Source organism: Sorex fumeus, unplaced genomic scaffold (assembly GCF_029834395.1).
Source record: "Sorex fumeus unplaced genomic scaffold, SorFum_2.1 ptg000054l, whole genome shotgun sequence".
Lineage (NCBI taxonomy): Eukaryota > Metazoa > Chordata > Mammalia > Eulipotyphla > Soricidae > Sorex > Sorex fumeus.
In genome coordinates this window covers 7,186,461-7,211,237 of record NW_026606111.1, presented here as the reverse complement: position 1 = coordinate 7,211,237, position 24,777 = coordinate 7,186,461, and the positions used below count along the sequence as shown (strand labels likewise).

General features: G+C 44.3%; 2 protein-coding genes across 2 annotated transcripts in view; both read right to left on the bottom strand.

The window, feature by feature from the left end:
• Positions 1-3,566: 3,566 nt before the first annotated feature.
• On the bottom strand, positions 3,567-22,559 carry GJA10 (gap junction protein alpha 10). Its single transcript, XM_056125228.1, has 3 exons — positions 22,460-22,559; positions 11,226-12,672; positions 3,567-3,662 (listed from the first exon to the last, which is right to left on the bottom strand). Exons 2-3 carry the CDS (start codon positions 12,654-12,656, stop codon positions 3,624-3,626), a joined length of 1,470 nt encoding a protein of 489 aa, XP_055981203.1. The 5' UTR covers positions 12,657-12,672; positions 22,460-22,559; the 3' UTR covers positions 3,567-3,623.
• The window catches only part of CASP8AP2 (caspase 8 associated protein 2), a 31,333-nt gene continuing 26,777 nt past the window's right edge, over positions 20,222-24,777 (bottom strand). Inside the window, exons 9-10 of the mRNA XM_056125227.1 lie at positions 23,727-23,826; positions 20,222-22,738 (exon numbers count right to left, since the gene is read on the bottom strand). Coding sequence (XP_055981202.1) covers positions 22,682-22,738; positions 23,727-23,826 — 157 coding nt within the window. The 3' untranslated portion in view covers positions 20,222-22,681. The remainder of the gene's footprint in view (positions 22,739-23,726; positions 23,827-24,777) is intronic.

Sequence of the window (24,777 nt, the reverse complement as noted above, 5' to 3'; positions counted from 1 at the left end):
CTCCAGAGTCCTTCTCACCCACCATGTCTTCGCAAGCTCTTGTACAAATCACTGTGGAGAGGGTCCTAGTGTGGTCACTCTACTTAACCCACCCTCGCAAACTGGGAGGACAAAGAAAACACAGGAACCGTTTGGCTTAAAAGCACGAACCTGCCCAGGGCAAGGGATATAACACAGCGGCTAGGGTGCTTGCCTGGCATACATCTGACCCGAGTTTAACTTCTGGCGTTCATATGGTCCCGGAGTCCACCAGGAGTGATTCCTGAGTGCAGATACAGAACTCCTGATATAGCCAGGTGTGACCCCCAAAACTACAAAAGCACAGACCCAACCTGGCCAATGTGGGATTTTCTTCTACACTGTCCCGGGTATATTAGTGAAAGTTCTCCAGAGAGAGAGAACCACAAGAGATAAGAGAGGACAAATAGGTACCATCACTAAAAAAAGATTGATTACGGGGACCTTTTGCAAGCTAGGGTGTGGGGGGTTGGGAGAAAAACAGCAGGTGGCACTGTGGTGTGGTTCTTAGAACCGGAGTCACTGATAACACTTCTCGAGTTGAGAGCAGGAGAATATCCACGTCCTAGCTCAAGCAGGAAGAGAGCAAATTCTCCCTTCCTATGTCACTCTAGCTCAGACCTGCAACAGAGTCGATGATGCCCACCCACAGTGGGCTATCTGTTCTGCTTTAGGTTTTGAGGGCTCAGGAGACCCTATGTGGTGCTGGGGATCAAACCAGAGTTGATAACAGATAAGACACACTACCTGCCATAGTCTCTCTTCTCTCCTGCCCTGAGCAAGTTTACTGATTCTAATGCTAATCTCAGACATACTGAGAAAAACTAGCTAGAGGCCTGGAGTCTCACTAACACAGAAACTTAAGGTCACAGCAAGCCTGTCCCAACACCTTCTGAAATGAATCACTCCCCTTTGACAGAAGGTGCTTCCTAGAAAAAAGAAATATCAATGGGGGGGGGGGGGGTAGGAGGGAGCAAAGTGATAGTACATAGAGTAATGTGCTTGTCTTGCACGAAGTCAGCCTGGGTTTGACTTGGGTTCAATCCTCAGCACCACATAGGGCTCCCTGAACCCTGCCTGGAGTGATCCCTGAGTGCAGAGCCAGGAGTAAGTCCTAAGCACTGCTGGGAGTAACCTAAAACCTAACAAACAACAATGACTAGGGGGGAAAAAAAGACAAAACAGAGATCGTACAGTGAATAAGACACTTGCCTCACATGTGGCTGACCCAGGTTCAATATTAGACACCACGTAGGGTCCCCTGAGCACTAGCCTCAGTAAGCCCTGAGCAGAGCCAAGAGTAAGCCCTGAGCACCTCTGGGTGTGCCCTCCACCCCTACCAAAAAAAAGGAAAAATCAAATTAGGGCAGGGGTGATAGTACAGCGGTAGGATGCTTGCCTTGCTGATGGCTGACCTGGGTTTGATCTCCAGCATTCTGAACCCATCAAGAGTGATCCCCTGAGCACAGAGCCAGGAGTAAACCCTAAGCACCACTGACTTGGCCCAAACACATACATACACACACACACACACACACACACACACACACAGAAAAAGAAAAATCGATTATGATCCTCTTTTGCAAACAAAACTATCATCAACCCCCAGCATGGTGTCTATAATATCTATAAGAGGGTTGGGCGGAGGCCATGGTGAGTGCAGGCTAGCTGATGGGAAGTGCTGAGATTGTCTCCCATGGTCCCCAGCAGGCGGCATATTGTGGGGTGCTGGTGTCCTCGAACAAAGAAGCACAGAAACAATGAAGGAGATGAGGTGGGGCTTTACGGGCAGTAAAACAAGTCGGGAAGGGGCTGGAGTGATAGCACAGTGGGTAGGGAGTTTGCCTTGCACGCGGCCAACCCAGGTTCGATTCCCAGCATGCCATATGGTCCCCTGAGCACTGCCAGGGGTAATTCCTGAGTGCAGAGCCAGGAGTAAGCCCTGTGCATCGCCGGGTGTGACCCCAAAAAGCAAAATAAATAAATAAAATAAAATAAAACAAGTCTGGAAGAATGGCCCCCAGCACAGGCTGAAAATGACCCTTGGCGGTTCTGCTGGATGCCTGTGCAGAGAGTGGGCAATGTAACAGTTCATCCCTGTGCTAGTCCTTTCCCAGGGCAATCATACCTCATCGGGGAGAACAGCCAGCACACGCCACAAAGGTTCACATGAAGAACATGGACAGAAGATGGCGGGGAAATGTCTTCGGGGTGTGTTTTATAAGGTGATGAGGAGCAAAGGCCAGAGCTCTACACGCTCTGCTGGCTGGTGCTGTCCGGAAAGGGACCAGGGGGACTTTTCAAAGCCTGTGTTTTTATTATTTTTTTAATTTTTACGTTTTATTGAATCGCAGTGAGATAGACCCTTACAAAGCTGTTCATGATTAGGTTACAGTCATAGTGTTCCAACACCCATCCCTCCACCAGTGTACATTTCCCAGCACCAGTGTTCCCAGTTTCCCTCCTATCACCTCCTACTCTCTGCCTGCCTCTATGGTAGGCGTTTCACTCCCTCTCCCTCTCTTTCTCTCTCTCCCTCTCTGTCTGTCTCTCTCCCCTTCCCTTTCTGAGCTCAATGTCAGTGTTCTAAGCGTTCCTTTGTTGGACAGGTCTGAGTCAGAGGAATGCAACCAGAGAGGTTGTCACATCTTCACAAGGCTCGACCTAATCTGCTTAGCTTTTCGTATCCTAGAGAGTCTTACTAAATCTGGGGGGTTAAAGAGAAAGGCAAAGTTTCACAAAGCTTTGACAGCAAGCAGCAGCTGAGTTAGGGAGCACAAGAAGGGAAGAAGGCAAACAGGAGTCAGCACAGGAAAGCTTTGTGCTCCAAGCTGAGGAATTTAGATTTTATCTCACAGGGCACAGATGATTCCCAGCTGTGAAAATTGGCACCAAAGGTCAGTAGCCAGGGCTGAGGGTCAGTCAGCCTGTGGGATGAGGAGCTAAGTGGCTCTTGCTATGGGAACACAGCCTGTCTCCAGAGTTCTCAGAAATTGGCCAGTAACAAACAGCTCAACATTGGCTAATGAGAGCTTATGCCTTCTGGGTGATGAGGTGCCTCTGGGAAGGCAGGGGTGTGGGGAAGAGGTGCTGGCTTCAGTCTCCCCCCCACTCCCACTGCAGGAGGCCTGTGGGCCCATGGTCCCAGCATGATCCTGGCAGAACAAAGGCCGGTGCTGCAAGCATGTGGCAATGTCCTAAGCCATATTTGATACCTGGAATCTAGGAGCCAAAACCCAGCTGGTTCACCCCAGAAAATGATGGCGGGACAGGAAGAGAATAAGCAGTCTCATGACACAGGAAGCATGTTGGAGCCCAGGCTGAGATTCTCAGGGCAATCCTAGGCCCTTGCTCAGAATCCAAACTGGAGAGAGCTCACCTGGCTGAGCACAGTCTCCAGCCCTGGGCTTTTCAGCTGGAGCAACTGTGTGGGCTGGGGACACAGAAAATGGCAGAGTAGCCCCCAAGGAAGGGGCTCCCCATTCACAATCCAGAGCGTCTCTCAGAATAGAAGTGTCTGCAGCTCTTCCTTGCTGGAGCTGACAACTGCTTCTCCCAGGGATGCCACCTGTTCCTGGGTCTGTTTTCCTCCTCCAAGGTCTGCGTTATTTTTTCATAATAGATGAAAGTTCTAGAAGCATGTTCTGGAAGAGATAGAAAGCAAAGGCAATAGACGGTAAAGGTATGCAAAAGTCAGTCCCATCCACCCCCTGTAACTCTATGTCTGAATACAGGAATCCAAACCAAAAAATGGCTGCAGGGCAGGGAGATACCTCAAAGGGCTGAGCTCAAGTATTGCATGCAGGAGGTCTGGGTTTGAGCCCCAGCACTGCATGGTGCCCCCCAGCACTGCCAAGGAGCAACCCCAAAGTACATCCAGGATAGCCCTTGAACACTTCTGGATGTGACTCAAAAGCAAAGCAAAACCAAAAAAAAAAACATCTGCTGCAGAAAAAAAACTGTTTTTTCATTGTTCCAGAGATAAATGGCAAGAGGTTCTGTTGCTTGACGTTATCTACCAGGTCCCTCTCCACCTCCAGCTATTTTGTAAGAAATCTAGGTGGAAAGCTAAAACCCAGTGTTTCCCTAAGCTCTATCTTTGTCCCCTCCACATTTAGCCAGGCTCTTTACTTTGTATAATGCTGACCTGAGGAAAGTGACTCAAATGTGGAATGTTCCATTTCATGCTGATGTAGGATCAATCCTAAAAATACTCTTAGCTTGGGCTGCTTTGCACAGGGAAGGCAAGGGGCAGTCATCAGTGCCTGCCTTGCACCTGACAGACCTGGGTTATATCCCCAACACTACATAGAAATTCCTGAGCCCCATCAGAAGTGATTCCTGAGCATAAATCCAAGAGTAAACCCTAAATACTGCCGAGTGTGGCCCTAAAACCAACCAAACAAAGGAAAGTCAACAATTGACTTAACCTTTTTTGTGGGGGTGGTCACACCCAGCTATGCTCAGGGGTTACTCCTGGCTCTGCACTCAGGAATTACTCCTGGTGGTGCATGGGGGACCATATGGGATGCCGGGGATTGAACTTGGGTTGACTGCATGCAAGACAAACGCTGTACTCTCTCCCCTGCCCCTGACTTACCCTTAAAACAATTACAATTACAGGCAGGAACCTCTGGCACTGTCTAGATCAGTTGGATCCTCAATAAAGTGTGCATCTTTCCTCTTTTATAGAGGATGGGACAGGGGCAGATGTCAGGGTTCAGAGGCAACCAGGGCTATACCCAGTGGTACTAAGTGGGTTATGCAGCCCCAGGCCTGGAACTTAGGTCCTTGTATGCAAGACATGTGTTTTATTCCTTGAGCTACATCCCAGTCCCTCTCCCTCTTCCTTAGACTATCTTTGGGAATTCTTATATAAGACTTTGTTAAAGGTTCAATAACTGATAGCAATCTACTTTACAAATACCCTCCCAATCCTTGTTATTAATACTGAGTTTAAGATCCTCCCACATGAGGGGCTAGTGAGATAGTACAGGTTCCATCCCCAGCACCACATATGGTTCCCCTGAGTCCCACCAGGAGTGATCCCTGAGCACTACCAGTTGTAGTCCCCAAACAAACAAACCGTAGAAATGGGGGCCAGAGACACTGCACCACAACACCCAAAAGGAGAGAAGAAAAGGGAATGCCCTGCCACAGAGGCGGGATGGGGTGGGGAGGATGGAGTCGGGGGTGGGAGGGATACTGGGATCATCGGTGGTGGAGAATAGGCACTGGTGGAGGGATGGGTACTCGAGCATTGTATGACTGAAACACAAGCACGAAAGATTGTAAGTCTGTAACTGTACCTCATGGTGATTCACTAATAAAAAAATAAGAAAGAAAGAAAGAAAGAAAGAAAGAAAGAAAGAAAGAAAGAAAGAAAGAAAGAGAGAAAGAAAAAAATAAAGAAATGGGGGCCAGAGAGATAGTACAGGCTTAGGTGCCTTGCATGTGATTAACCCAGGTTTGATCACCAGCACCACATATGGTCCCTGAGCACTTCATCCCTGACTGCCAAACTAAGAGTAAGCCCTGAACACAGTCAGGTGTGCCCCCCAAATAATCAGAATCAAAAATAAAAGGGGGCGCTCATATGCTGCCCGAGCCCATGTGCTGCTTGCGCTCATGTGGCTGAGCACATGTGATGGTTGAGCACATGTGTTGCCTGCATCTCCCCTCTTGAGATGTGTACTGTCATGCTTTCATGTCTAATGCTGGGATGTACGTAGGGGCTCTCTCCACCCTTGGAGAAGCCTGGGTTCTCTCTTGAACACGTTACTCTCCACTCTCCCACTTTCTCTCCCTCCTTCCCTTCAAAATCTCCAAATAAAATCTGTTTTACTTCAAATAAATAAATAAAAATAAAAGGGAGGGTGTACTGGAGAGACAGGTCAATGAGGAGTGTAGCTCATGCTTTGCATGCGGGAGGCCTGGGTTCAATTGCCAACTGAGTCTGGTCACCCAAGCACCATCAAGAATCAACTGTGAGCTAAGAACAGTTCCTGAGCACCATCAGGGGCAGCCAAAGCCCTCCGCCCCTCAAAGAGGAGGGGAACATTTTTATGTTTTAGATTTTTAGGCCACATTAAGCAATGCTTAGGACTTACTCCTGGCTCTGCACTCGGGAATTATTCCTTGCAGTGTTAGGGGGACCATATGTTGTGCCAGGGATAGAACCCCGGTTGGCTATGTGCAAGACAAATGCCTACCTGTTGTACTATCACTTCAGTCCCAAGGAAGAGAACTTGAAACAAAAGTTCAGTGGCTTAGAAAGCCCAAGTTCAACCTCTGGTACACCAAATGCAATCCTGGCAGCGCTGCCTGAGACCCCTGATGCCACAAGTGACTTCCAGCCACTCCGCAAACAAGTATGTGCAAACCACAAGTGTGCAACCCTCAGTGAGCACCACCACTAACGATATGTCACAGCCAAGAGGCGCAACCCCTGGGAAGCAGATGTGTGGGCACCAAATCAGAGTAATAGTAATAAGTGTAGGGTTGGGCCAGAGTGGTACTACAGTAGGTAGGGCATTTCCCTTGCATGTAACCAACCAGGTTCAATCCCCGGCATCCCATATGGTCCCCTGAGCACTGTTAGGAGTAAGTCTTAGTGCAGAGCCAGGAGTAATCCCTGAACATTACCCGTTGTGACCCAAAAAAGCAAAAGTAAACAATGTAAATAAAAAGAATGGCCAGAATGATAGTACAGCAGATATGATGTTTGCCTTGCACAAGGCTAACCCAGGTTTGATCCCTGACAGCCTATAGGTGGAGTGGTCCCCTAAGCCTGCCAGGAGTGATCCCTGAGTGCAGAGCCAGGAGTAAGTCCTGAGACCACTGGATGTGAGCTCAAAACAAAACAAAACGAAAAATCCAAAAAAGAGCATAATCCCAGTGAGCACATGTGCAAGCAACACCATTCCAGGAGTGCAAACATCGGCCAGGACCAAGTGTGTGCAAACACCACGCCCTAACATGCACTTCCTGGCAGAGACCACAGCTGAATGTGTGAGCACCAACGCCTGGAAATTCTTCTAACCTGGGAACCACCACAGCAGCACCAGCAACACAGGGGTCCTGGAGCAGGATTGCCGCAGAGGTTCCCAGCCCAGTCTCACAGATGTACGGTCACGACTTCACATCCTGAGTATCTACATGTCTCCTGGTAAGCTGGCTGCTCTGCTGGCTGTGATCCCCAGCATCACAAGCAGTGGCTGCCAGGTGGGGGGACATGTAGCACCAACAAGGTGAGGCCCCTGTAAGCACAACTCGAAGGCTAGTAGCAGCACCCCAGCCAGGAAGTGCAGGGCTGGCCCATGCTGGGTGAGCTCCATGCCCGTGCTGGCCAGCACCAAAACGATAATCTGCACACCTCAGGTAATGAGACCAGCTCCAGTGAGCACAGGTCTGATCTACACAATGGAAAAACTGTGAGCCTTGCTGAGCTTCTCAGTCAGGGCCAAGCACCACAACCTGCTGTGTGGCTACTGCATGCACAGGAGACGTGGACCCCCACAGCTAGGCACTGTGCGATGCCCGTCATCTCAGCCAACAGAAGGTGGAGGAGAAAGCCAGAGGGAAAGAAGAGAGGAGGAGGGGATAAAATGAGTTATTTTTTAATTTATTTTTACTTATTTTTTATTTTTTGCTTTTTGGGTCATACCCAGCGATGCTCAGGGGTTACTCCTGGCTCCGTACTCAGCAATTACTTCTGGCAGTGCTCCGGGGACCATATGGGATGCTGGGATTCAAACCCGGGTCGGCCACATGCAAGGCAAAAACCTACTGTGCTATCACTCCAGCCCCAAAATGAGTTATTTTTTTAAACTTAATTTTTTTGTTTTGATTTTTGGGTCATACCCAGTGATGCTCAGGGGTTACTCCTGGCTCTGTGCTCAGGAATTACTCCTGGCAATGCTCGGGGACCATATGGGATGCTGGGTATTGAATCCTGGTCAGCCATGTGGAAGGCAAACACTCTACCCGCTGTACTATTGCTACAGCCCCCTAAACTTAATTTTAAGGGCTTGTAAAAATAGTAAATCAGGTAGAACACTTATTTGTCTTTACACAGTCAACCTGGTTCTATCCCTGGCTCCCCTTAGAGTCCCCTGACAGGAGTGATCCCTGAGCTCAGAGCCAGGAGTAAGTCCTGAGCACTTTGAGGTGTGCCCTCAAACAAAAACAAAAACCAGAACCAAATATGTGGTTTATACTTGTCCTCAGAGCCTGGTTGTTTGTTTGGTTTGGTTTTGGTTCACACCCATAGGTTGCTCAGGGCTTACTCCTGGCTCAGAGCTTAGGAATCACTCCTGGAGGAGTTACGGGGACCATAAAGAGTGCCAGGGGTCTAACCTCGGTTGGCCGCATACAAGGCAAGCATTCTGCATGTGTCCTATCATTTGGGGCTCCCAGAGGCAGATTCTAAATACACTGGGAACGGGGGTTTGGTCCAACGTTGAGTTTGATCTCTCGGCATGCCATAATGATCCCTTGAACACTCAGGAATGATTCCTGAGTGCAGAGCCAGGGGTAAAGCCCAAACACCACCAGGTGTGGCCCCCCCCAAAAATTCCCACACATACTCAAGCTGTTCACAATAGTTGGTCTCTCCTGAAGAATGATCTAAAGGATAAAGAACATCAGCCTCAACTGAACACTGTTCTCTCCCCCTCAGACTTCTCGATTCAAAGGCTCCTCTCACAGGGAAGGCAGTAACAGGTAAGGGAAATGAAAACGACTGTCCTGGAGCCTTCACAAATGCATAGAAGAGGGGCAGAGAGATGGTACAACTGGAGGTTCAATTCCTAGCACTCCATTATCATCCCCTGACCCTCACCAGGAATAATCCCTAAGCGCAGAGCCAGGAGTATGCCCTAAACACAGCAGGACCAGATGTAACTCCCTAAAAATCAAAAACAGAGAAAGAAATGAGTATCAATTTGACACTCATTAGGAAATAAGCAATGCAGGCTCATTCCTTGGTAAGATCTGACTTTCATGCATAGCACGATGTCTCTGAACTTTTAGCAGCAAGATAAAAGTAGGGTAGAGAAACTCATTCTTAACCAACACAATGAATGAAACGCGCCATCAGTAGCATTGGGTAAAGCAGATATCATTTTCTCTTTCCCAAGTGAGAAGCACCTACAGTCAACATTCACTGTATCTTACAATGGCCAGGAGGCCTTTCTTTTTTCCATGTGGCTTTTCAGAGAACAGAATTAAAATCAATACCATATTGATTTTAGTCCTTGTGAAATATATCACCAAATATTTACATAGGACTTTTAAATGCAAGTGCTATTAAAATAATGATGCTCACCCTCATTCCTGAGAGCAGTTCAAAGGTGCCAAAGGGGCTAGAGAGACAGTACAGCGGGGAGAGCGCTTGCCTTGCACACAGGCAACCCAAGTTTCATCCCTGATATAATACAGGATTCCCCAAACACCGCCAGGAGTAATTCCTGAGGGTAGAGCCAGGAATAAATAAACCCTGAGTACTGCCGGGTGTGGCCGAAAATATATTTGTGACCAAATATATTCCACTCCCTCTCTTTCAAACACACATAGGCACCAGAAAGAAGAAAAGGAAAGCTAATATATATTATATGCAATTTATTTATATTTACCAATATAAATAAAAAATTATTTACATTAATTATAGATATTTAATTATATATATAAATTTTTCTTTGAAGTTGCCAAGCACTCCTCCCACCCACTCTCCAAAGCATGACAGGAAGAGATTTGAAGGATGAAAGTAGATCTCACCCTCTGCTACTTGTCGGCACCCAGGTCCCTTCACTGTCTGTCATTCTCCAGCCTCCTTCTGGCCTGGGCTGCAGACACTCAGGACTCTGCAGCGCTGCTGTGTGCTGCCCTCTACTGGGTGATGCCCCCTAACATGTTGACTTCTTCCTTCCGTGGAACCCAGTTCTCCCAAGTCTAGAGGAATTCACTTTTTGCAAGATTCAATTCAAAAGTAACTTCAACCACAAAGCTCTTCCTGAAGCACCCCATGTCCACACCCCCACCTACAAGATACCCCACAGTCACTACCACGTGCATGTTTACTCTCCTAACTTCCCTGTCGAGATGCTGAGCCCCTTGATGACAGACCCTTTGCAGAGGCTGAGGTGAAGCCTTCCAAATAATGCTCAGAGAGCCCAAGGCCACTGGCTCATTTTATTTATATTTATTAATATAAATAAAATGAAGCTTCAATGCTCATGGTGGGCTTGAGGTCCACCCAGGACTACACGTAGTACCAGGGAGCAGACCTGTGGGTTCTGCATGCAAGACATGAGTTCCAGTTCTTTCAATGCTACCCCCTGCCCCATAAACTGTATTTGACTTACTTATATACCCAGAAGTTATGACTGATAGATATAAAGGTTTATTACACTTATTTTATAGGTGGAATGTAATGGGATTTTGAAAGGAGGGGCTGTGTTTAGGTAAATCCTAAACACATCTAGCTGTGTTTAGGATTTACCCCTGGCTTTGTGGACAGGGATCAGAAAACCATATGAAGTATCAGGGATCAAACTCTGTTTGACAGCATGTAAGTTAAGTGTCTTAAATGCTCTGTATCTCTCTGGCCCAACTTTCCCCCCACCTTCCCACCCCCCGTTTGTTTATTTTTTGGTTTGGGAACACATCCTGTGATGCTCAGGGCTTATTCCTAGCTCTGCTCTCCAGAATCACTCCTGGTGGGCTCAGGGGACAATATGGGGTGTTGGGAGTTGAACTCAGATCTGCCTCATTTAAGATAAACACCTTACCCACTGTAATATCTCTCTGGACCCATATTTTATCAATGAATTTAAGTCTCCACAAATTAACCTCCCTCAAGGCTGGAGAGATAGCACAGCGGGTAGGGTGGTACGGCAGGGTGGTAGATAGGGCCTTGCACACAGCCAACACAGGTTCAATTCCCAGCATTCCATATGGTCCCTCAAGCACCACCAGGAGTAATTCCTGAGTGTATGAGCCAGGAGTAACCCCTGTGCATCGCCAGGTGTGACCCAAAAACAAAACAACAACAAAAAATTAACTTCCCTCCCTTCTTCTCCCTCTCTTTCAACACACAAATAGGCACTGGAAAGAAGAAAAGGAAAGTTAATAATGGAAAGAGATAAATACCTCTTGTAGTGATAATTCTATGATCAATCAGGCTGATCAAGTCTACCTCTGCTTACCATTGATCTCCGGCGTCCAGTAGCTGAAGGCAGGAACGAGGGACTGTTGTCTAGGTACGGTGAGTCTATGCAAGAGTTCTTCTGAGAACCAGAGCTTCCTGAGTCGCTGTGCAGCTGTCCCTTTTCAGACATCACTCTGGAAAGAAAGCTGGCCTTACGACTGGCCGGGCACGATCGATCCATCCAGACCCCACTCTCCCTCACGCTGCCCTCACTATCTCTGCAGAAACTTTGCGCATCTGTGAGAGACTCTCCTGCCATATGCTGGTCCTGGGCTTGCTCCCAGGGTCCTGATGCATATGATGCCCCCTGTCTGGGAAGGGCAGTGGTAAGCAACCAGGAATGGCACTTTGTGTTCTGTGGCCCAAAGGACTTGCCTGGATGCTGTCCCGGGTGCTGAAGGGCAGCTCTGTGGGTCCACAGACCTGGCTCGTGGACGTGGAGCTGTCCACTGTGCTGATCCTTCTCAGCACAGTCTTTTTCACTATAGCAAGCGTCCACCTCGAATTGCCTGGGCTGTGGGATTTGCCGCATCGTGTGAAACTTTGGTACACTGGCTTGGAGGGGATGCTGTTGGTTGTTGGCTTGAAGCAGGGAGCTTCTTTCATGCAACGAAGAGCAAACCATACATGGCTGGACCACCGGATACTTTTCCAAATCAAGCCCCTTTTCAGCCTCCGTGCTTTCACCACCGGGTTTTTCATGAACTGCCCTTATAATTTTCCTGATTCCCAGGTGAAATATTTCCAGTCCATTCAGAAACAAAGAGACAGCCGCGATACTTTGCATAAAGAACATGAAAATGGTTTTCTCTGTGGGCCTGGATACAAAGCAGTCCACTGCATTGGGACAAGGAGGTTGAGTGCATTTGTAAAGGGGGTTCATTTGAAATCCATAAAGAATATATTGGCCTATCATGAAGCCTACTTCCAGCACAGATCTGGTCAAAACATGCAGAATGTAAGTTCTCAGCAGACATCCCCTCAGAGGGACTTTATGGACCCGCCTGTGCTCCTCTAGCCGTCTCAGCTCTCTCTCAATTCTCTGCTGCTCCTCCCACTCCAGCTCAGGATCCTCCAGGTGGGCTCTCAGGTGGGCCTTTTTCTTCTGTCTCTCCTTTTCAAAGGTCCTGAGTCTGTAAAGTGCATGGCCCATATACACCAGAGAAGGGGAAGACACGAAGATGATTTGCAAAACCCAGAACCTGATCAGAGAGATGGGGAAAGCATCATCGTAACAAACATTACTGCAACCTGGCTGCTGGGTATTGCAAACAAAGGCTGACTGTTCGTCATCCCAGACATCTTCGGCAGCCACACCAAGGACCAGCATTCGGAAAATGAAGAGGATGGTCAGCCAGATTTTCCCCACTATAGTTGAATGGGAATGGACTTCCTCTAGGATGCCACCCAGTAAGTTCCAGTCCCCCATGGCAAGAGACTAGTGTCTGAAATATAGGAAACATAAGTTAATAGCACCCGTCAATGGGACAAATGAGGACAAATCATCAGCACTGCAGGTACTTTGTCAAGTCACATAAAAAATCTATAAAGGATTTTCCAGCTCTGATATTCTTGGCCCAGGCATAATGTAATAAGATGTTTCCAGAGAGTATAAGTTGTGCTGTTATTTTTATTTTATTTTTGTTTACTGAAGGGGTTCCCAAGTGATCTGAGGACCCGTAGCAATTTTCAGCCAACCAGATTGACAGCTCATTATCAGGGTCCAGCATTTGGTACTGCTTGAACCCTGTGGTGTTGGGTTGCTTTTATGGAGCCTGGCAACCTCCAGAGCCATACCTGTCGGTGCTTGAGGACCTCTAGATTGTACTTGGTGGTGCTCGAGGGACCATGTGGCATTGGGGATCAAATGGAAGTCAGCTGGGTGTCAGGATAGCTGAGTGGTCTAAGGCACTGGACTCAATAGAGGTCAGTCACATGAAATCAAGTGCCCTCAACCCTGTACTATCTGCCCAGACCCCCAAGAATATGGTTTTTAGAGAAAACAATAAGGACCCCCCCCCCAACACAATCTGACACAATCTCTTCCTATTCTCATCTCGGTCACAAAGTTGTCCCTCATTCTAGTATATACATTGTCCTCATACCTTCTGGGTGCATTTCATTCCACACTGTTGTTCAGTTTGTCTACCCATTTGAGATTCCCATTTACCATATATCCTATGAAATAAGATAGTCTTATTTATTAAATAAACATGAAATAAGTATCCTATGAAATGAGTCTCAAAATTATCTGTCGAAATTGCTTCAGATAAAATGCAAAATTATGTAAGCGTGTGTAAACAAAAATCTTACAATGTGCGCAAGCGTGCATGCATGTGTGGATATGTGAGTATTAGGAACATGTGGAAAAACACACGTCAGAAAGTTGATATGGGTTTATAGTCTGTGGGTAGGTTATGAGGATGAAGAAAAGTTGTAGGATAAGAGGAGAAGCAAAATATCTAAGAAAGAAGGGGAATGGAGAGAATGGAAGAAAGGGGAGGAAGAAGAGAGAAGAAAAGAGGAGGAGAAGGAAGAGGTAGAGGAAGAGGAGGAGGAAGAGGAAGAGGAAAAGGAGGAAATGGAGAAGACTTATTTTCTTAGAAAGTGTGACTGTATTTTATCCAATGTATTCATTTATATAAATGTATGTCACCACAAGCCTGAACAATAGTATAGCAGGTATATTGCTGAACTGGGATCAATTTTCTGTACCCCATATGGTCCCTTGAGCCCCATCAGGAGTAGATCCCTGAGCACAGACCCAGGAGTAAGCCCCATCATGTACCAAGTGTGCCCCTTCCAAAAAATATAAATTTATGCCAGTATGTGCATACATTTGACTAAGCATACCTGTGTGTATACATATTAATAAACAAATTTGCATTGCATACATGTGTAAACATACCTATATTTACATATAAGTGTAAAACAGTTTTTAGAATAAAAATTTTAAAGTAGTTGATATCTCAAAATTTGGAAGGAGTATATCAATGAGATATATTTTTGTCTATATACCTGTGAATTTCTTAAAATTAAAAATTAGAGTCCAGGAGCCAGAGGGATACTACAGAGGGTAAGGTACTTGCCTTACATGCTGCTGACCAGGCTTCAATCCCTGGAACCCCATGTGGCCTCCTTGCCACTGCCAGGAATGATTCCTGTGCACAAAGTCAGGAGTAAGCCCTGAGCACTTCTGTTTGTGGCTAAAAAGTAAAGTCTTGGAGCTGGAGCGATAGCTCAGCAGGCAGGGCATTTGCCTTGCACATGGCTGACCCGGGTTTGATTCCCAGTATTCCATATGGTCCCCCAAGCACCGCCAGGAGTTATTCCTGAGTGCATGAGCCAGGAGTAACCCCTGTGCATCGTAGGGTGTGACCCAAAAAGCAAAAAAAAAAAAAAAAAAGTAAAGCCTTGCAAAGTAAAACAAAACAAAAATGAAAACAAACCCTGAGGTCAGAAAAACAAATTCATTTCACTATTTTATTATCAATTTGGCTATCTATAACTACATAATGCTTTGTTTAGAAGCTGCTGCTTGCACGCTGCTGACCTTGCATGCTGCTAATCTGGGTTCAATCAATTCAGCATACCATATGATCCCTCGAGCACCATCAGAAGTGATTCCTAAGTGCAGAGCCAGGAGTAAGTCCTAAGCATTGCTTGGTGTGACCCAAAGAGAAACAAACCAAAAACAGAAATGTAACTTGCATACTGACTTGCAAGAGCAAGATCCTTAGACCAGTGTTCTTCACCCATTCTACACCTGAGGCCTGGCATCTGTTCACAGATCGGTTCATGGCCTGGCAGTTCAAACCAAGACCAATGACTTATTTTTCTTTTTGGATCACACCCAGTGATGCACGGGGGCTACTCCTGACTTTGCACTCAGGAATTACTCCTGGCGGTGCTCAGGGAACCTTATGGGATGCTGGAAATCGAACCCGCATCAGCCGTGTACAAGGCAAATGCCCTACCCGCTGTACTTTTGCTCCAGCCACAAGACCAATGGTTTTCAACCTTCTACCCCTACAGACCAGCTCTATTCTACCTCAGACAATTACTCCTGGGTTTCCAATAAACAACTTTTTGATTACAGATCTTAGAAATACTCTAGAATTTATCATGAAATAGCAAATAGCAATTAAAGGAAAACAACCCACATGCAAAACAGAAACACAATCAGGTCTATTAACCTGCAAGAACATTCCTTAGACAATTATCTCTACATTTCCTTAAAAACAATTACTTTTTACTTTAAATGACTATAGATAGGTTTTAGAAATATTGTTTTGGGGCTACACCTGGTGGTGCTCAGGACTTACTTCTAGCTCTGTGCTCTGAGAGCTCACTTCTGGCAGGGCTCAGAGGACCATATGGAGTGCTAAAGATCAAACTTGGGTCTGCAGGGCAAGCACCCTACCCACAGTACTGTCACTCTGGACCTTAGAAATATTCTTGTCAATCTGGAGTGATAGTATAGCAGATAGGGCTCTTGACCTACTGGGTTTTATTCCCAGCACCCCATTTGGTGCCCTGAGCACTGCCAGGAGTGATTCCTGAGCACAGAGCCATGAGTAACCCATGAGCATCACCAATTGTGGCCCCCAAAAATATATTCTTGAATTTTATCAAATTTAATTTCACATTTGCAAAGTGAAAAGCTGGTGTGCCTTTCCTTAATTTTATCCTAAATATTACTTTTCTATCCCCACAAAAATTTTCTATATATGTCCCATAAACAAGACTCCACGTATTTATCACTTACCTTATTGATGAGAAACAACAAAATCCCAATTGGACTTAAAAAAAAACCGTTGCACCTTGTGTAGCTAATTAGTAGAACAATTGCTGCTGGTTACAGATATAAAGGTTCTGATCAGCTGGCCATGGGGCCCAATCCAAAACAAGCACAATAATTTTGATCAATCAAGTCTAACCCAGCTCTCTCCTAGGATTCTAAATGCCCGTTGGTGCTTTGCAATTATTTTGTAATTTTTTTTTCTAAAATAGCTAGTTAGCTAAGGCCCTTCACAGTATTCATATTTAGAAATAAAAAGTGAGAAAATTGTGAGAATTTTCCTTTTTTGAAGATTACAATAGCGCATGTTTGGGTGGATTTCTTTGTCACTCGACTGCTTGAAAATCTGTGCTCACAAATCAATGGGTCATGTCCAAGTTCACCAACAGCTGCCTGGGGTGAGTCCAGGCTCATCAACTGTGAACAAATAAAAGTGGAGTGACAGTCAAATCCACAGTGTTCTTGCAAATCAAGCCATGTTGAAAGGACAAACATCAAAAAGAAAGTAAGCTCTTTTTCTCCTAATTTTTGGAACTGGCAGTGCTCAGAAGATAATGCAGTGCCCAAGATGAAACCAGGGTCCCCCATACAAAGTACATGCTCCAGGAGGACTGAAACAATACCACAACAGGTAGGGCGTTTGCCTTGCACGCGGCCAACCCGGGTTCGATTCACAGCATCCCATATGGTCCCCTGAGTACCGCCAGGAGTAATTCCTGAGTGCAGAGCCAGGAGTAACCCCTGTGCATTGTCAGGTTAAAAAAAAAAAGTACATGCTCCGGTCTTTTGAACCTCCTAGATCTAAAAGTAAGCATTTTGGGAAAGGTAGGGGTTTGGGCCACACCCAGCAGTGCTCAGGGGCTACTAATCTGAATCATTACTTAGAATTGACCCCTGGTGGTGCTCAGAGGACCCTATGTGGCATAGGGGATTTGAACCTGGGTTGCAGCTGCTTTGGCTGCATACAAAGCAAGTGTTTCACTCTCTCTGGCCTTAAGAGTAAACATTTCAAAACCACTGGGTACAAATTGATTATCAGAATCCATAGTGGGTGAAAACACATGATGTCAGAGCCTAAGGGTAGCCCACAGGTAGAGAGCATTTGCCTTGTAGTTTGATCCCCAGCACGGTCCCACATGCTGAGTGTGGTTCCCATGGGAGCCCCAGTAGGGTGTGTGGTCTCTGGTACACCACAGCACATCACAACCATGTTTGGATTGCAGCATGCATCCCAACCAAAGTGGGTGTCCTCCCCCACCCAACCCTTATCACACCTGTAACAGCAAAGTAAAAGGATGGGGATAAAAAACAACACAAGACCTACTAATATACTTTGTACAGTAATGGTTACATTATCTAGGACTCAATCAGATTATATGTCTCATTAAAACAAATAAGAGAAACAGGAACTTGATGTAAGGATATTCAAGTGGTCGATGAACATTCATGATCTATCACTCCACTTTCACCAGAACAGGCAAGATTAAAGACTGACAATTCTGGGGGCTGGAGTGATAGCACAGCAGGTAGGGAGTTTGCTTTGCACACGGCCGACCTGGGTTCAATTCCCAGCATCCCATATGGTCCCCCAAGCACCGCGAGGAGTAATTCCTGAGCACATGAGCAGGAGTAACCCCTGTGCATCACCAGGTGTGACCCAATAAAAAGCATTAAAAAAAAAAAGACTGACAATTCTGAGTGTTATAGATCTTTTAAAGAAACTAAAGAACTTACATATTACTAGTGGGAACATAACTTAGAGCACTTACAAAAACTAGTAGTAGTTTTTTCACACTAGACCAAAGCAATAGTACAGCAGGTAGATATGTTTGCCTTACATGGAGCTGACCAGGGTTCGATCCACGGCACCACATATGATTGAGTCAGGAAAATGCCTTGAGCGCCACCAGGTGTGGTCCCCCTGCCCACACACAAAAATAAATAAAAAAGCAATACTTATTTTAAGTCTTCCCATGGTAAACTACTCCTAGGGATATATCCAACAAAAATGTGCTGATTGGTGCCAAAGAGACAGCAAAAGGGTTGGAGCACAGGCTTTGCATGCTGGAGCCACATGATCCCCTGAGCACTGCCAGGAGTGACACTCAAACACTGAGCTGAGAGCATCCCCTGAGTACTACCAAGTGTGGCCTCAAAACCAAAGGAAAGTGTTCACCTTTGCAGTAAAGGCCAGGGACAAGACTGTTCAGACCAGTACTATATAAATAGCTCCACACTGGAAACAAAATAAATCAATCTCACAAGCAACAGCTGAGCAAAGATTCAAGCCTCCATCTATACCATAATGGCAGGAGAGAAAAGTTCAACAGGCTGGAGTGACTTTTGTATGTGGAAGGTCTGAATTTGATCCCCAGCAAGTACGTTCCCCAAGAGCACTATGGGTCATGTTCAAGTTCACCAATCTGGGTATGCCCATCCTCCCAAATAACCACTTGGGTCTGACCGTCCTCCCAAGTAAATAGTATAAACATGTATTCCATTTGGAATTTCAAACAAAAGGTCAAATGAACCTAAGGGAATTTGCCAGCAATTGTTTAATGCTAGAATGAAGATTCTAACTAGTAGCAGAGTGTGTGGAAGCTTTCTGAGAGGTTACAAAGGTCATGTTCTTGCCCTGGATGGTGTTACACAAGCACACTTTGTGAAAAATCACTGTTCTGGGTAGTGTCAAAGATTGAACCCTGAATCTTACAGAGGTATACTGTCTACCACTGCCAACATATCCCTGGCCCATAAACAGGAGAGTGCAAATGCAAACCCCCCAACTCAGTAAATTATGAAGTCTCTCACATGCGGGGGTATTGCAGGGGTCAGCACATACAGAACCCAGTGGCTAGATCTGGAAAGAACACTTTCCTAACCAGGCACTGAAGACTAACTAACTGTTGCATTCTTTGTTTTTGTTTTTGGTTTTTTTTTTTTATCTCGGTTAACCAGGCTAATGGTTCAGGGCAAGGGCCCTGAGGATGTGGTGCTGCTCAGGACCTGCAGTGTTCAGTGAGGGTCTCCAGGGACACATCCAATGATGGTGAGCAGACCATGGGTGTTGGCAATAGGAGTCAGCCACATCTCTCTGGCCTTGAGCTTCTTCTTTTGAAAACTTCTGAAAACTAGGGAATGGTTAAAGACAGACAGTCCCCTAGGTTCTGTGGGGGGTTCAAAGAGGGAAGAAGTTTAGAGTGCACAATCCCAGCACTATAGTCAGTTAATTACTTCAATGTCACCTACCAGGCAATTCTTCAGATTAGGGAATGTCCTAAAGCACTTGCTGTAGTTCAGGGATAAGATAACCCACCAATCCTGAGTCTGGAGGGGAAAGGTGAATAATAAATAATACACAGCCTGTCAATTATTGTTTCCTCCAAATCTTCACCCTAAAGGAGTTTGTGGTAATACCATTTTACCCATGACACCAATCAGAGAGATGGGGTTCACTGTATTAGCACCAGTGTGAGAAAGCAGGAAAAAGAAACTTTTCCCATAATGACGCTAAGAGGTTTCACCCCCTCAAACAATAACTCTTTTAAATAGTCTACCATGTTCCCCTTTCCTTTTTATTCTTGTAATTATCTAAACACACTAAAAGAAATATTTTATGTATTTTGTTTTCTGGGGGTAGGAAGTGGGGTACACTTAGCTGTGTTCAGGGCTTACTCCTGACTCTGTGCTCAGAGACCACTTCTTTTTTATTATTATTATTATTAGGGAAACACCATGAGGTACAGTTGTAGATTTACTACTTTTTGTGCTTGGGTTTCGATTATACAATGATCAAATACCCATCCCTCCACCAGTGCCCATTTTCCACCACCATGAATAATATCCCCCCACCCCCATCCCCCCATCCCCCCCTGCCTCTGTGGCAGGGCAATCCCCTGTGTTCTCTTAGAGACCACTTCTAATGATGCTCAGGGAATCATGTGGACTGCCAGGGATCAAACCTGTGTAGGTTGTGTGCAAGGCAAGTGCCCACTTGTTATAATCACTCTTGCCCCACTGAAAGAAATATCCTAATCAAAGTATAATAATTGAGACAAGGAGATAGCTCAAAGGACTGGAGCATGTTCCATGTTGGAACCCCAGGCTCTATTCCCAGCACCCAAGCTCTGCATGGCCCCCACACCTAATCCCACTTCTGGGAGTGGCCTAAAAAAAACAAACAAAATAAAACAGAACTTTACACGGTTTTATTTACACATTACTGGTAATGACAGCAAACTTTATACAAAAAGTTTTATATAGATTAAAAAAAAGCCTTGGCTAAGCAAAGCCATTTATCCATGTGTATAAACAAATCACAAGTACACACACACAAAGTATTTTACAACATAATTATACATATTTACATACTATGTTACAATTTATCAAATGAAAGAGAATTAGAAAAGCAAATAAAAATAAAAATGAACTAAACGCGCATTAAGCTTGAAACACTATTAAAAACTATTTTTGAAAATCTAGAAAAGGAAGTCATTTCTTTCAATATCAAAACTAAGGTTTCAACACTATACTAGTGTTGCTTTCATCTTAGTAACAAATTCTAACCTGTTTAAAAATAAATATCTTGGACAATAGCAGCAATGCAAATCCAATTGATTTGCTGAACATGCTGATTTCAGATTAAGGAGGAATCAAGTACAAATGTAGGTTATTAACTGGTAACCACACAAGTCATGTAACTGCTCCCCACTTCCCCATTTAAAATATGAGGAAGTCCAAGCTTCTGTGCAGTAATTCACCATCAATCAAGATTCCTAGGTATTTAGAAACTTACTTGTAATATAAGAAAACACTAAAGTTATGATTCTTATTTTCTGTTCATAAAGTGTTGCTCTTTTGAATCACCTTGGTAACTATCTTATCAATACAGTTGACAAAAATTTCTGTTTGTTTTTGGGCAACACGCAGTAGTGCTCAGATCTTACTTTCTGGCTCTGCCTCAGGAATCACTCCTAGAGGAATTGGAGGGACCATTTGTGGGGCCAGGAATTAAAGCCAGGATGGCAGCAAGGCAAGTACCTATACTATCTTTCTGGCCCCAGGACAAAAATGTAATTGTGTACACAATGCTTAGAGAATCAAAATCAAGGTGACAATTAGAAATAAAATACTATTTGGGCATTATGCAAGCAAATAAAATCTCCAATTAAATCCACTGAAAGATTTAAAGTTTTTAAAAATTTGAAGTTTCATTAAAGTTTAATGGAATTTGAAACATGAAACTAGTAAGCATACTTGCAGATCCAAGTTAATTCTGTCATGAACATACATTATTTTTGCAAGAGAAAGGAAGTCACATTTTAAGGTAACATTCACATTAAAAAAAAATTCAGTTTAATTTCTTGAAGGCAGTGACAAATTTAAAGCACCATAAGTCTGAAAAATAATCAGATCATTTTGCTTTAAATATTTTTTGAATTTTTTTTAGAATAAGTTTTTCCTTTAAATGCCCATTATTCAAGTTTACATTTATATGCAGAGAATTTAAACGTTATAGTATAGGTATTAACTGTCCTTTGAAGATCTCGTTAGGAAATGAGTTACTCCTAAAGAATTCTGAAACTATCTAAATAGTCATTTACAGAGAATGCAGAAACTAATTTATAACTCAAAAATATTCAGAATCTTTCATCACTCCAAGATCAACCTCCAAATATGGCTTCTATTAGATTTTATTTAATTCAAACCATCTAATTTAAATTGGCTATTGTGTTGGGGCCAGAAAGATAATACAGAAGCAGGGTGCTTGCAGTGCATGCGGGGGACCAAGGTTTGCTCATTAAAAAAAGATTACACTATGAAGATAGTCTTGTAAGTTTCCTTATTTAAAAAACTCAATTGGCGGGGGCAGGGAGTTGGGAGGCCACACCCAGCAGAGCTCAAAGCTGACTCTGGGCTCTGCATTCAGGGATCAATCCTGGTGGGCTTGGGAGACCATACAGGATGCCAGGGATCGAACCCAGTAAGCCAAGTGCAAGGCAAGTGCCCTACTCACTGTACTATCACTCTGGCTCCAACCTGCTGTTAAATATTAATCAGCCTTAATCAACCTATGCAATGGTGGTCTGAGAAAACGTTCTGTGAGCATTAATGCTAAAGGTAAACAATGCCATCTGTTTAGATGACAAATGATTTGGGGTTTAAGAATGTACATTTTGTATTTTGAGGGGCTAGGACAGGGCTCAATTGCAAAAGCATATTATGCGACCTGGGTTCATCCCTAGCACCTCATAGCTCTTCCAAACAGTGCCATCATTCCCCAAAATAACTGAGGAAAACGGTGTTTTGTATTTTAAAGTATTTGCACTACTAAATAAAAATGTGGAAAGTTGTAATGACAACAGATATAATGAGTATGAAATATAAAATTGAGCATGATTTTTCTTGATCAAAACAAATGTATTATTAACCTTTAAATGGCCTGCCCCCCATAATGGGGAACCAGAAGGTTTAAGAGAGATATCACGCTTATCTGAACTGCAGTAGGCGACACTCTGGACATGGCCCATGGATAACTAAAGAAGGGACTCAACTGGGTGTCCCTCACGAACACTCAAATCTACAATGATGAAAGGGCCTTAACCGCATAGATGCAGTGCCAAACATTCCGTAGACTTCACCATGGCCATTAGCTACCTGCATTTTGACTTTTCAAAGAGCTTCTTTAACTGCTGGAATCTTTCTGAAACCTGAAAAATTCAAAATTAAGCGTTAATTATAAATAACTCAATAATATTCTACTTATCTTTGATGTTTTCACAAAACCTCTAAAGACACATAAAGCCACTCTCAATAAAGAGATAAAGTGGTATTTTAAAAAATAAAAAATCTTGGGCTGGGGGCTGGAGAGATAGCACAGCGGGTAGGGCGTTTGCCTTGCACGCGGCCGACCCGGGTTCGATTCCCAGCATCCCATATGGTCCTCTGTGCACCGCCAGGAGTAACCCCTGAGTGCAGAGCCAGGAGTAACCCCTGTGCATCACCGGGTGTGATCCAAAAAGAAAAAAAAAAAGAAAAAAGAAAAAATCTTGGGCTGGAGAGATAGCACAGCGGGTGCCTTGCACGCGGCCAACCCAGGTTCGATTCCCAGCATCCCATATGGTCCCCTCAACACTGCAAGGAGTAACTCCTGAGTGCAGAGCCAGGAGTAACTCCTGTGCATCGCTAGGTGTGACCCAAAAAGCAAAAAAATAAATTAAAAAAAATCTTTCCACTAAAGGCGATTTACTAGTTTAACTTTTCAGTTTCAAGTTTTCCTAAACAAGTAAATACCTCAATACAAAACTGACACCAAATAAGCACAGATGTTCAATTAATTTGACTTTGCACTCAATGGCCTTATTCAAGGTCCTGCTTACTTCATGTTTTATTTTGCCTAAAATTTTCTTTAAGCACCTATCAAAATCTACGTTATAAACTCAAAATCTATGTTATGAACTCAATGATGGGAAAAGAAAAAAATTGAGCATTATTTTATTATCTTTGACTTATCAACAAGTTTTAACTTGGTCCTACATGAAGAAATGTACTTTTAAAGAAGCTAGTCAGTAAATACCTGCATATCTTAAGAATTTTAAAAATTAAATCTATTTAAAACAGCAATGTACCAGAAAGGCAAAAATAAAATTAGGTAGTAACATTTATCAAACAACAGAGGTATTAAAATTCAGTAGTTACCTGACAGGAATTCTTATTCAACTTGGCAGCTAAATAATAAAATGTTTTTGGTGATGGTCCTTTTTTCTGACATTCCAATAAAATTTCCCGGTCATCATTTCTGAAGGGAGAAATATCATTAAGTAGATTAGACTAGAGAGGATTATAAAAACCCCAATGTCTTAATTTCCACCAAGAGGAAGTGACATGGTTTTGAATTTTCAATTAGCTTATTCCTTTTTTCCCCAAAATTTTTTGGTTCGTGCCCAGTGGTTCTCTGGCAGCTACTCTAAGCACAGTGTTCAGCAGAAAGTGCTAAATCCTGGACTCCCACATGCAAAACTTATTCAGTTCTCTAAGCTACTCTTTAGCCCTGAATCCTTTGTTTCACAGGAGCAGTACTAAAGTATAATTACTCCTGGCAGTACCCAGGGGACCATATGGGATGCCAGGGATGAAAGCCGGAACTGGCCGAGTGTAAGATAAATATCTTACCTGCTGTGTTATCACTCTGGTCCCCAGGAAGGTTTCTTTTTAATGGTCAAAAAGAAGTTGAACATATCTGAAGAGTTCTGTGCATGGTGCTAAAGCATATCCCCAACAAAAAAGCCTCTACTCTAGACAATGGCTTCCTAAAGTGTGGGCTTTGACAGTGACTACAACTGGATGCAGAAATTGTGAAAAACATGGCAACAGTAAAATCTGAACACAGAAGGACCAAATATTACTGAGTAATGCACCCAAGATGTTTCTGGCAGCACTCATCTGAGTTTAAGTCATGCTCCAGATATTGTTCTCCACTAACTTAACTTCCACCCGAGAAGGACTACTTTTGAAGTAAATCACCACTGTATCACTGTCATCCTGTTGTTCATCGATTTCCTCAAGCAAGAACCAGTAACATCTCCTTTGTCCTAGCCCTGAGATTTTAGAAAGTGCCACATTCGAGGCTCTTTCAGGGTCAGGAGAATGAGACCCATCATTGTTACTAGTTTTTGGCATATTGAATATGCCATGGGGAGTTTGCCAGACTCATCCGTGTAGGCAGGATACGTTCAGTAGTATTTTATCC